The sequence below is a fragment of the Cynocephalus volans genome, chromosome 14 (assembly GCF_027409185.1).
Source record: "Cynocephalus volans isolate mCynVol1 chromosome 14, mCynVol1.pri, whole genome shotgun sequence".
In the NCBI taxonomy this organism is placed as follows: domain Eukaryota; kingdom Metazoa; phylum Chordata; class Mammalia; order Dermoptera; family Cynocephalidae; genus Cynocephalus; species Cynocephalus volans.
In genome coordinates, this window is record NC_084473.1 from 20,150,732 (window position 1) to 20,164,094 (window position 13,363).

Here is a 13,363-nt window from a genome sequence, read left to right on the forward strand (position 1 = left end):
TCGCGATTCCTGAGCTCCTTTAACAGCTTGGTTCCCGCTTACGCGCAAACTCCACGCCCTGATCTTTCCTTTCCGACGGTCCGTCCATGTCCATCTGTCTCCCTCCCCTGCCCTCTCTTTCTCCCATACGGGTCCCCTCCCTTGCTCCGGCTGCCGGCTCCGATCCTTTGGGGGCTGTGGCAGGGTAGGGAACCGCCGAACCGGTGATCGAAAACACGCCTTCGGGGCCGCCCCGTGCGCCCTTGTGGCCTCTCAGTGCGCGTCGGCCACCGGGTCGCGGTGCCAGGCGGCCGGGAGGGGCCGAGCCGTTCCGCGGCCCCACCTCTGGCGTCCCAGGCACTCGCGGAATAGGAGGGGGAGGGGGCGGGTGTCTCACCGCAGGGGAGTGGGTTAGAAGCTGGGCGGGGACGCGCTGTGCCCCGGAGCCTCGAACCAAGGAGGGCGCGTTCGTCTCGGGCGCAGCGCGGGCCGACGGGAGGAGTGTCGCATCGCCGTGGGGAGGGGAGGCGTGGCACCCGGTTGTGGCGGGAGCCTTGGGCCGTGACACTGGCTTGGCAAGGGTAGGGGCAAAGCGCTGCGGTGGAAGGAGGCGGCTGTTGCCCTGGACTCCACGTTAGGCCCGAGTGGGGGGCGCAGCGCTGCCACCAGAGTGTTCAGCAGGGGGCGCTGCTCCGGGCGTCGGGCGGGGGTGGGGCGGGAGGGGCGGGGGGGCCGCGGCTGGCTGCGCACACTTCCCCCATTATTAAACACTATGTTCAAAAGGCGCCGGGGGACTTTCCGGAGCCACGGAGCCCGCGCCGCCCGCCCGGCCGGCCCACGGAGCCCATGGACCTGGGCGCCGCCGCCGCGCTGTGCCTTTGGCTGCTGAGCGCCTGCCGCCCCCGCGACGGGCTGGAAGCGGCCGCTGTGCTGCGAGCGGCGGGGGCAGGGCCGGCCTGGAGCTCGGGGGGCGGCGGCGGCGGCGGGAGGACGCTCGCCCCGGCTGCGGGCGCCTCGGCTGTCCCGGCCGCCGCGGTGTCCGGGGCCCGCGCTGGGCGCCGCGCCGCCGGCTCCGGCTTCAGGAACGGCTCGGTGGTGCCGCACCACTTCATGATGTCGCTTTACCGGAGCCTGGCCGGGAGGGCTCCGGCCGGGGCAGCCGCCACCTCCGCCTTCGGCCACGGCCGCGCGGACACAGTCACCGGCTTCGTGGACCAGGCGACTCAAGGTACTTAAGCCTCTCCTGCGCCCGCCCATCCCGTCCGGTCCTGGGCTGAGACCATCCCCGGAGTCGTGCCCTGCTGCATCCCTTTCGGGGCCTCGGTCCCACGTCCCGGCCTCAGCTGTTAGAAAGAAACTTCGCCAAGGCCAACGCACCCGCAGCAGCCGCGCCTGGATTGCGGCGCGAGTCGCGGCAACTCGCAGGGCCTGGCCCCAGAGGGCTGAGCGGGTTCCTGTGCCGGGGTGCCCTGGCCTTGCCGGCCAGCCGGTCCCATCAAGGAAGCAGGCTGAGTCCAAGATCCTCTTTTTGGGGGGAAGGGTCTGGAGTTGCCTCGGTCCCAGGGCCCTCAGAGAAGAAAGGAGGACAGGAGTGGGGACTTCGGAGGTCCCGAGAGGGACTGCGCAATGATGATGGTGGTGGCTGCGTCCTTGCTGCAATTTCTGCAGCTCCCAGTCTCTTGTGATCCGCACAAATTGGGAAAAGCCTAGGGGAATCCGGGGCAGAGGCAGGTATCAGACAAAAATAAATGACCCCTGAGAGGGAGAGGCTGGTCTCATCACCAGGTATGAGGAAGGGCCCTTCTCGGCAAGCTGCTAGGGTGGTGGCAAAGTGTGTAGCAAGCAATGTGTGTGACCTGTGCTGGGCCCCGGAAGAGCCTTGGTTGTGTGGGGAAGAGAGGCCGCTGGGGGAGACCGTGCAGGAATGCAGGCCTCTCTTGGACCAAGTGCCCAACCTTACTCTGCCCTGGGCCCTCCAAAGGTAAGACGTGGGTGAGGACGCGTGGTGGTTGTTGTATGTCATCTGGATTTTATTAATCTCCATTGAAATCATTAAAGCAGACAGATAGGGAAAATTTAACTAATTTCAGGCGGAAATGCAAGTAATTTCGGCCCTAATTCCATCCAGCCAGAGACCCAGCCTGGGAGGCAGGAGGGAAAGAATGGCGAATAGGGTTGAAAAGTAAGTGCTGTAGGTCTGAGGCGGACCCTGCCGGGAGCCACTGACAGGCTGTGCACTTTGGGTCCTAGCCTGGGAAAACAGATCATCCATCCTCCCCACCCTCAACACACATAATGCCTAGCACAGACGGCTTTATTTTGGGTGCATGGAAATCCTGGGCCCACATGGCCCTGTGGTTCATCAGAACTCTCAAGCATTCTCTGAGGCCTGACATGACATCTGGACTGGAAGCTGAATTCTCATGGGAAGCCCCAGTCCTGGTGCACAGGGCCAGGGCAGGCCTCAGACTTAAGGCTACCACTACCTCTTGGTTTCCCAGGTTGCAGGAGGTGGTGTGTGTGGTGTGTGCACAGGGTTAGTTCAAGCTAGGTATACCATGGCATCAGCCAGAGTTAAATCCTTTACTCAGTGAGCTCCACTTGGCTGGCAAGGCCTGGGCGGCTGCCTCTCCTTCCTCCCTCTTGGGGGAGCACAGCTAGGGCCGGGAGGAGGGAAGGCTGGCGAGGGGCTGCAGGGGAAGTTAGAGAAAGTGCTCAGGCAAGGCCTTGGGAGAAAGCAGGGGAGGGGAGCACTTGCCCAGCGACTCTCCTGCCTCCCTCTCCACCCTGAGCTTCGACTTGGAGCAGAGTTGCTTGGGGTCCCCAAAGGCCACAGACAGAGTCCACACCTCGGACTGAAGGCATCAGGGCCTGGCATCCGTAGTTGGTGAGCAAATAAATCCCTCAGTCTCTCTGAGTCTGGGGTAAAACGAAACCATATGACCCCCTTCAAAGGGAGCTCCTTATCTGCTGCTTGGTAGTATTTTAACTTTTTTTTTTTTTTTTTTTCTGAGCCCCAAAAGAAAAAAAGTGCCCACAACCAGAAATAAAACCCAAGCCCTCGATAAGTTACAAGAGAGGGAAGGAATAAGCCCGCGGTGGGACCAGCGGGCCCTGGCTGAGGCCTCACCCGGCCGCTGCCCTCACTGCAGCAAGGCCGTCCCCTTTCCGAGCAGTTCCTCGGGCTCCTTTGCCGCCTTTCCCCCTCCTTCGGAGGCGGCGGGGCGCCTGGAGGAGCCGAAACTTGGTTCTCGATCGCGACCAGCCGCGCTCATTGCTGTGCGACCTTGGGCGAGCCTGGCCCCATCTGGGCCTCAGGTCCCCTTCGGCAAAGAGAGGAGGTTGCACCAGGGAGTCTCTGCAGCCTGCTGCCGTATTCCCCTTCCGGACGACCCGCCGGGCCCCAGACTGCATGGGAGGTGGTGGTCGGCGGGTTTGTCCAGGCTGGGTAGGGGGAGAGAGGTGGCAGAAGAGGAAAGAGTTTTCAGGGGGACAGGACGTTTCCGTTTTCGCACAGCCAGAACTCGCGGCGGCTCTCCCGCGGGCTCAGCAGGTTAACGTCGAGCGGTCCCCACGCAGCGCGCGACCTCAGCAAGGGGCGCCCGGCTTCTGATCCGCTCACCGGGCCTCGGTCCTCCTGGCCCGGAGGTCTGGCCTCCGACCCTGTCCCGGCAAACCCATGGCTCTGGAGGAGGCAGCGGAACTGGAGAGGTCGTCAGTCCGGGTCCCGGGTGCGGGGGTGCGCTCCTGGCCCCCAGGCTCAGCGATGTGTGGTATCCGTGGGTTGTGGCCGTGCCGGGACTCACGCACGGCACGATGGCCCAAAGCCCTGGTGCCGACAGTGCCGGCGAAGGCTCCCTTTGCTGTGGGCCAGGCTGGCAGCGTTGAGGCTGGGGCGGAGACGCGGGGGCGGGCGCCGGCTCAGGGGCGGCAGGGCCACTTGCGGTTCGGAGGTGCCGCGGCCGGAGGGAGTGCGGGCTTCGCTCTCACTTCTTTCCTTCTCTCTGTCTCTGCGGGTCCCCTGCAGACGAACCTGCCGCCGAGACCGGCCAGAGCTTCCTGTTCGACGTGTCCAGCCTTCCCGACGCTGACGAGGTGGTGGGCGCCGAGCTGCGCGTGCTGCGCCGCGAGTCTCCGGAGCCGGGCCGTGGTGGCGCGAGTCCCGCGCCGCTGCTGCTGCTGTCCGCGTGCCCGGGCGCCGCCCGCGCGCCGCGCCTGCTGCACTCGCGGGCCGCCGAGCCCCTGGACGGCGCGCGCTGGGAGGTGTTCGACGTGGCCGACGCCGTGCGGCGCCACCGCCGGGAGCCGCGCGCCACCCGCGCGTTCTGCCTCCTGCTGCGCGCCGTGGCCGGCCAGGCGCGGAGCCCGCTGGCTCTGCGGACGCTGGGCTTCGGCTGGCGGGGAGCAGGGGGCGCGGCGGCGGAGGAGCGCGCGCTGCTCGTCGTCTCCTCCCGCACGCAGAGGAGGGAGAGCCTGTTCCGGGACATCCGCGCCCAGGCCCGCGCGCTCGGGGCCGCTCTAGCTGTGGAGCCGCCGCCCGACCCGGGACCCGGCACCGGGTCGCCGAAGGCACCCATCGGTGGCCGTAGGCGGCGGCGGACGGCGCTGGCCGGGACGCGGGCGGCTCAGGGCAGCGGCGGGGGCGCGGGCCGGGGCCAGGGGCGCAGAGGCAGGAGCCGCTGTAGCCGCAAACCGCTGCACGTGGACTTCAAGGAGCTGGGCTGGGACGACTGGGTCATCGCGCCGCTGGACTACGAGGCGTACCACTGCGAGGGCGTTTGCGACTTCCCGCTGCGCTCGCACCTCGAGCCCACCAACCACGCCATCATTCAGACGCTGCTCAACTCCATGGCGCCCGACGCGGCGCCGGCCTCCTGCTGCGTGCCCGCGCGCCTCAGCCCCATCAGCATCCTCTACATAGACGCCGCCAACAACGTGGTCTACAAGCAGTACGAGGACATGGTGGTGGAGGCGTGCGGCTGCAGGTAGCCTGAGGGCCGGGAAGGGGGCGGTCGCGCCACCGCGGACCCCGGGTGAAGAGCAGCTGCGGGCCGGGCCTGTGACCGAGCTTGGGTGCGCGTCGGAGCCCGGCCAAGCGCCCGCACGGAGGAAAGCACACGTTCACACTCACACCCACACACTCGTTCACTCCTGCACGCACTGAGGGTGGACGGCATCCGAAAGCCTTGGGAAGAGATGACCTGCCGCTGCCGAATGTCACAGCCACGAGCATTTTGCGGAGAGATCACCATTGTGCCCATTGCCCCATTTGGGGGAGAGGAGGTTGTTTGTGTTGATGCTACAGTAACAGGCACTAAATCGGGTAGAAACGGGTTAGGAAGTTGGGGCTCCAGAATGGGTGAATTGAAGGGGTATCAGACTACGTTTTATCTCACCCCTCGTGTTTCTGGCTGGGTGTGGGGCGTGATCCCCTGAGGTGGCTGAGTTGCCGGTGTCGCACCCTGGGACCGACCATAGGAAGGAACCGCTGCAAAAAGTGTCCTTTTTCTTTAACTTTTAAAATTTAACGTGCCCCAGCCTTAGTTTTGAAAGGGAAGTTTTGTCTGAAAGAATGCGTTCTGCAGCTTCCCACATCTCCGCAAAGGTCAGCACCGCCCCCTTTTATCAATTCCAATTGGGAATGATCTAGACAATGGAAAGAATATTTTTCTTTCTTGGGGGAAGTGAAATGGGGGAGAAGTTTTAAACTGGTAGGTCTGATCGGACATGACATTGGGGGTGGGGTAGGATCTGCCAGGTTCAGAAGCTCCCCGGCTGGGCAGAGGGAGGTGGTAGCGGTGCCTTGGAGGCGCTCAGGAGGAAGTTAGTGCAGTGTCTTGGAAGGAGGGGCGGTGGGAAGCTGCAGCTTTTTCTAGATACCTGCCAGGAAGTTTTCTTAAGAAGCTGGAGAAGAGACTCTTAGGGCTTGAGAGTCTCCCGGGCCGGCTCCAGAGGGGGGGCTCAGGCTTGCCTGCCAGGTGGGCACAGCCCCCTGCAAATGGCATCCTCAGAGTGCACCAATGTGTGCTCGTGCTTACCTATCAAGTCTGTATTGGCTTTTACTTGCTTTCATTGTGTTGTTGCTGTAGGTTTTGGCAGTGTGATAGTAACGGGAAGTGAAGCCACACAAAAGTGCTTTTGTCAGACGAGTTCACAACCCAGACCTTCAGAGCAGGAGGAAGATCTGCCTCCTCCCCTCCTTGCTCCAGGACTTGGCTGCTGTGGCCCCTTCAGATGGGCAGGGACTTGGGGCGGGGGAGCAGAGATGGAAGCCGATCCCCCAGTTCCTATATTTTGCCCCAAAGAGTCTTATTGATGGTAGGATTTTCTCTCCATGTAAAAGTGACCTTGAACATGCCTTCATTGTTTCATTTGATTCTTTTATGCCTGGGAATCCTTTGTGGCCTTTTGTAAATGGTTGGGAGAGCGAAGAGAAACAAGTTGGACTCCATCTGTCTGGGGCTCCGAGGGCTTCTTGGAAAACCCCCACAGCCCTCCTGGGTACTCCTGTTTATGCTGTGCTGGGCTTTCTCCTTTAGGGTCCCAGAGAGGCATTCATTCCACCTTTGTCTTGGATGCTAAGGTCTAGGACAATGTATACACATTTTAATTCTTAGTGATTATACTCTTGGGAGAGACAGAGAGAGACAGAAGAGACTAAAGATTTAGATACAGCTAACTTATTTAAGGGCCCATCTGAGTCCTTTTCATCCTGTAAAATTTCTCCAAAGGGGGAAAAATGTGTAATTATTCTTAAAATTAAGATTTCCCTCTCTTACGATGTGAATTTATATGCTGTGGCTATGTGAGTAGCTATATATAGCCAGAAAACCCAACAGTTTCTTCAGGTTAAAATTTTAAAAAAATCCAAAAGTGGCTGCTCTGATACAATTCCATTTTATTTTAGCAACTGGTCAAAGATGGTCCCTAGATTTGTGGATTTTGCCAGAGAAGCCTCACTCTTCTTTTCTAGATGATGGTTTTAATAGTGATTGCATGGTGGTTGCTCTGACACCTGTCATAATGAAGAATAGAAAAAAAGGCCCCAAAGTGTTAAAAGTTATAGTATTAGAAGGTTTAGAAAGGAGATTAATGAAAAATTACAGTTACATATTATTTTGAAGAAATCCTAGGGTATTTAATATTTTTGGATAAAAAACATCTTGATACTGTTTTAGTGACTAGGAAAAGCAATTTGGGGGGATGAAATGTCTTGATTTAGCCTGAGCTTTTTATGGTAGGAAAAAGTTCATTTTCCCTGTTTCGTTCTGATGACCTTCTAACAAAATACGTTGTGAGTGATATAGGAAGTAGGTGTCTCCCTGCATCTTGAGTCTGGGCCACACCCCAGGGGAGGGGTGTTGTCCTTTGACAGTGATGACCCTGATGCTCTCTGTGTTCTTTATTGACTTAATGAAAGGTATGTCTTCCGATTTCCTCTGGAGCTGAGTAGAGCCACTAGGGGCCACGGTGCCCTGCTCCAATTCTGCCAGCCCCCTGGCATCTCAGAGTCCATTTTACTAGGTGAATGAAGAAGATGTGTTTCACTTTGTAAAAATGACAGCAAAAGGGCCACCACAAGTGGTTTAAACTGGCTTTGCCAATATGTGGAGAAAAGGATTCTGCCAGCATAGTTGGTAGCACCCTGCACTATCTGTCTCCTAGGCAGTGGCGACCGGGTCTAGGATGACCAGCATAATCCTCGCTGCTCCATTGGAATCCCCAGCTGGACTCTCCAGTCACCATCGATGGTAGAACTGGTGCTGACAAGGGGGGAAAGTGTGTCAGGACTATGAGTGAAGGCAGCCCGCCCCCCGACTCCATCCTAAAGTAGATAGAATTTCCCATTTTGTTGGGGAGAACAGTGCACTACTAGTTGAAATCATTCAAATCACTGTTTCCTGCTAGTGAGTAGGGTTTGGCATCCCTGCTTAGGGAACTTGGGGCTGGCCAGCTGGGGCCCGAAGGGGACTGGTGCTGGGTCTGCCAAACACCAGGAAAGTCTGGTCACTGCTGCTTGAAGCCAGAACTTTTGTACTAAGGGAGACCTATGCACTGGCAGGCAGTCATTTCCACTGAGGCCCCAATGCTTGCCTTGCTGAGTTCTGGCTTTCCAAGTCGCTGGGCTGGGTCTTCTAGAGAGGGTGGCAGGCTTGGTTGTCTTAGCGTGGGGAAGCCAGGCTTGCACCGTGCTCATTCTTTAGATATATGTTCCCCTTTGCTGTATTTCCCTGGCGTCGTCTTGCTAAAGTGGCATTGGAAGGATAAGAGGTGTGGACTGTGTAATGGTAGAGTCAAAACTCCTCGAAGCCCAGTGAGGTCACTTCTCCCCGACAGCTTTCATGGTGTTGGCAGCAGCAGAAGCCTTGCGTGAATACTGAAGAGAGGACTGATACCCCTGTGGGTGGAACAGGAGTGCAATTCATATCCTACAAGTCAGTTATCCTGTCTGCAATTTCATTCAGTCTCACAGCAGAAAACAACCAGGGGGTGTAGACAGATTTTCTTCTTAAAGCACGGAGAAAATGGAATTCTTTCCAAGAGCAGCTCGTGCACAGAAGAAGTCACACTCTTTCCTTGCTTGAGCACAGAAAGCACTGTAGTCGCACTGGGCCCTGTTTGCCAGGGGTCTTGCTGATTCTCCTGAGAGCACGTCATCTCAGGGATATAGACCTCCCTCCATCCCACAGAGCAGGGCCCTCTCAGTGGGCCTTAGGCCAGGAGGTCTCAGGCCAGGTGGCCTCAAGCAGGTTGCCTGATGGGCTGGGAGGACCAAGGCTCTCGAAAGCAGAAGTCTGTCAGAGGGGCCTGAGTTGGCCTCTCAGAAAGTGTCTGGATTGGGATGGGAAGAGAGGAAGCAGACGGGCAAACCCAGCAGTTATAAAAGTTTGGGAGCGAGTGAGAAGTAACCAGGCACTGGTGTGTCTGAGCAGTGCTCATCAGAGCCCACCGTGGGCTTCCGCTTCCCGGGAGGGAACTGCTCCCACAGCGTGGCCTGCACCTGCACGGGGGGAGGCCCCTCAAGGGGCTGGGCCTCCATAGGGCAGCCCCTGAGAGAGGGCTGAGGCAAGTATGGCTGCCACCTCTCTCTTTCTGTCCGGTCCCATGGTCCTAAGATTTTGCTTTGTCCACTCAGTTTAATGGCACAGCAAATGTGACTTCTGAAGAAGGTCCCCTCCCAATCCCAGTGCCAGAGCCACATGTCGTAGGTTTTGCAGCTCTTGCCTTTGTGTGTGCATGTGTGTGTGTGTCTGTCCATTTTACTACTAGCCTCTGTTGTACTTCATGGGTGTTGCTTTGATTTCTGTCTGGGGTAAGGCAGGTGCAGGGAAGGGGCCAGGACCTCAGGGGTAGGCTCAGCTCACTGAAGCCAGGAGCTGTCTTGTGCGCCCTGGTTGAGGGGCACTGCTAACCCAGCTCTGCCTGGGTTACAAGGTGGTGGGCAGAGCCACACTCAGGCTGAGATGGTTCTGTGACCAAGTGCTGGGAAAAGGCTCCTACCTGCTGCCGGTTCCTCTGCTGGGGCAGTGGAGGAAAGGAAAGGCTGTGCCTTGTTGCAGCCCAGACAGGGATCAGGGACTGTCCCAGAGGCCTTGGACAAGGCCAGCCAGCCTGTCCCAGGCTGGACTGCTCCCTGAGGTTGCCATGCCCATGTCTGGGCCTGAGGTCCTGCTCCAGCTTGCCAGGAGAGTGACCCAGGAGCAGGCATCAGAAGAATTTCTCTCTTCCTTCTCATGGCCTGGAAAATGGTGGCAGAATTTGACATTAAGAAGCACTCTAGAAGGGAGAAGTCAAAAAAGATATTCCTAATTTTTTGGATAGTTTGGCCTTTTGTACCTGAAACCTCCTGACCATTTGGGCTGGAGCAGAGTTTTCTTCCTCCTCTGTGCCATTCTGGACTTTAATCTGCAGCCAGAGCTTAGGACTGCACAAATGGTGACCCAGAGCAAGGCTCTACAGGCAAGGGAAGCCTGTTCTTTTCAGCAGGGCCACCACCCCAGCCTGAGAAATCACCTGCATGGACACAGGCTGCAGGAGAGGGCTGGAAGTTAGCCTAGCAGGTCCATGGGGTGATCAAGGGCTCAGAAGGTGCTTCACAGCTCTGATCGTCCTGCAGAGGTGCTCTCTGCTCATGGTGAACATGCACCCAGCTCTACCAGGCTTGGCCTCCTCCCACCTGCCCTGCAGACGCCAGCACCTGTGCTGTGCCTCCATCAGGCCTGCGACTTGGCTTGGCAACAGCTTGGGTTGGTGCCTCATGGCGGCAGCAGCAGTTACAGCAAAGCACCCTGAGAAGAGTGGAGTGGAGGAATGTGAGGTCATTGAATGCTCAGTCTGCGATTACAGTCATGCTCGCAGTTGCTGCAGAAGTGCAAACGCACTCAGAGCAGCACACGCAGCGTGCGGCGGTCTGCTCCCTCCTGCCCGGGCAGACCTCACGGGCCTCTTCCAGCATCTGTGCATGGTGTGTGTGTCTGTGTGGCAGAAGAGAGGACTGGTTTCTTTTACATACATCCCGTACAATGGCAAGAGGGCTGCAGCGTGCACGGAAACTTCCTGAGAGGTGTTTCTGCACAGTCAGGTGAGTTTGCTGGCAGGACAGCATGGCATGTTGGTGTAAGAATCACACTTTTGCTCTTTTTGTCAGATAAATTTCCTTCTGCTAGTTTGGAAACTCTTCATTTCAGAGAGAACCACCTGATAGAAGTTGTAGTGCTGAAACTTTTTATCCTTTTTCTAAGTCAGTAATGGGATACTGACATAAGTTGTCTAGAAAAACAAGAAAAGCTCCTCGGTTAACCCAGTCATCTTTGGGCATGGCAGTGTGGACCATCTGGGATGTGGTTGGCTGTTTTGCTTCTGCACCTTTTGAATTATTGGCAAACAGGACTGCAGTGCAGTGGTAGCTGGAGACTTGGCCAGACAGGAGGTGGGTGAGTGGTTGGCTTTGTAGAATCATGTCTGCACTGCCCCATTTTACTAACAGTGGCAATAACTGCATCTAGTTTTTGCATCTAGAGACCCAGATGAGATGCCTGTCCCACCTAGACTCTACCCAGACACTTGGCTGCCAGAATCTAGAGGTGACCAAAGGCTGAGGTGTGCGGGGGTGACCAAGACGAGACTTCTGGTAAGGTGTGCTCATAGCAGTCCTGTTGAATTAGAAGCAAACAGGAACTGATCAGAAGCCCACAGGCTAAACTTCCCTTGAGGACACTCCCCAGGCTGCAGGATGGGAAGGGACAGCACCGAGGCCAGTGAGTTAATCTGTTGCAACTGCACACGACTTGTCCCTGTTTAAAGTACTTGTGTTCTTCCCAAGGAACCTGGCTTCTCAGACTCTCGCTTGGATGATAGGCAGCCCTGGCCTGCATCTCTCAGGGGGGTGAGTCTGCAAAGCAGGGACAAGGTGTGCTGAGGGCCCTTCCTTGACTGCATCTTCTTATCTCTGAGTGACTGAAGGCTGCCCAGGCCAGAAAGCATATGCGTGTCCTAGTTTCCCCTGTAGTGTGGGGCAGCATCAGCTTGGCTTGAGGTCTGTAGGCTGCCTTGTGGAAAGGGGGCACCCACAGCAGGGCTTGTTTCCTTGCAACTTACATTTCTCGGTCAGGACCTTTCAGAGGCAGAGAAAGTCAGCCATTCAGCATCCTGTTTAGAAAATGATGACACAGTTCAGTGAGGATGAAGGCTTGGGATAAAACGTGTTTTCTGGCTGGCAAACGCTCAAGCGTTCCAAGCCAGGAACAGAGACTGTTGAGAGGGGAATTTCTCTGGCATTCTCCACCTCAGATAAATCACGGATTAAACATGAGCACCCTTGGAGTAATTTTATTTTTGTATTTCACTTTATACTGTAGTGCAAATAGCTTTTATGTTTTCTTTGACAAAGAATCATTATTGAGCCACTTTGGGTCTTTTAGCTGGAAGTATTTCACCCCAAATGAAAAGTTAATGCATTTTTTTACAAGGATTAATATGCTGACTGCAACTTACCCTTTAACAGATGACAATAAGGGATTCTGAAAAGTTTGGAAAAAAGAATTTTTTTTCTTATATATAAATAAAGAAGCAAATCCTTTCATTGGGAAGGTTGCTGCAGAACTCCCACACCAGCTTACAAAGTGATGCTGTTTAAGGAGGCCCTAGGTGGGCAGCAGAATTCTGCACATGATGAGTGGCCTGCAGCTTAAAAAGCTAATTTAATCTGATTCCAGTACTGTGACTTTAAGGAAATGGCAAAACTCAAAGTGGTGGTAATGCCATCAAGGCTCATTCCCTCCGCAGCTAAAGACAAAATTAATTACTTGGGGCGGGGCGGGGTGGGGGTGGGGGTAGGAGTTCCTTTCATTTTGCAATGACACCCACCGTTTCTCAGCTTGGCTTGGGAGGAAGGAGATTGGTGGTGGTGGTGGTGGTGGTCGGGGGGGGGGGGGGGGGGGGGCGGTTAAAAACTCATTTAACGCAAACTGAAATCTTTGTTGGCAATCTTCCAGCCTGGCTTGGCCAGAGCAGAACTTCGAGGCTTGCAGGCTGCAGATCGGGCATCTCCCTGCTGCCCAGCCTGGCCATTTGGGCAGTAAAAGCTGCCATTGTGCCATGCTGCCTGTGCCCAGGCCAGCCAGCAGGGAATCCTTCAAGGGCAGTATAAATCCACATGTATATGTACCCTCAAATTTAAATAGATGTACATATTGAAATGTAAATGACCTGTAAAACAGCAATCTCTATTTTTCTTGACTATTATATAGCAGTATATATTAAGCATATTAAACATGCTTACCTACTCTTCTTTAACCATTTTAATATTGTGTACAGATAAGTTGATTAAATATTTTATCCATAAAACTGCTCATGACTGGTCTTTACAGAACAATTTTTCAGCTTTTGTTATTCATCCTTTCTGTGTTAGTTGAGTCCTACTCCTCAGCAATTAAGAGGAGCAGTCAACCAATCAGGCATTAGCAATGGCTGTATTAAAGCAGGGGGAGCTACATGGTAGGCCTGTCCTTGTCTTTATGTTGACCATTCCCCCTTGAAACATCATGGTCTCAAATGTGGAGCTGGGGAGGTGGGGACCTTAGGCATGGTGCTGCTGCAGCCTAGGTCTTTGTGGCTGGTGTGAAACTGCATAGGACACTGTGCACAGCTTTGCACTGCATGAAGTCATTGCATAGGAAAGTAAAAAGGTCAAGCTTGGGTTCGGGGAAAAGAGGCCAAAATGCAGTGGGAAACATTCTCTTTGGGAAGTGAGCACCGTAGTCTGTAAAGAGTGAGCACTGTCATTCCAAACACAGTTGGAGTGGATAGTTTTTCTGTTTTCATACATTTTGGGCTGCTGTGGGACCTATCTCACTCCAGAAAACATGGGCCCTACCACCCTGGA

At 55.9% G+C, this 13,363-nt stretch overlaps 1 protein-coding gene across 1 annotated transcript; it reads left to right on the top strand.

Annotated features, from left to right (window-relative positions):
- Positions 1-825: 825 nt before the first annotated feature.
- Positions 826-4,968, top strand: GDF7 (growth differentiation factor 7). The gene is made up of 2 exons (XM_063077579.1): positions 826-1,207; positions 4,007-4,968. The coding sequence occupies exons 1-2, from the start codon at positions 826-828 to the stop codon at positions 4,966-4,968; spliced, it is 1,344 nt and encodes a 447-aa protein (XP_062933649.1).
- Positions 4,969-13,363: the final 8,395 nt, after the last annotated feature.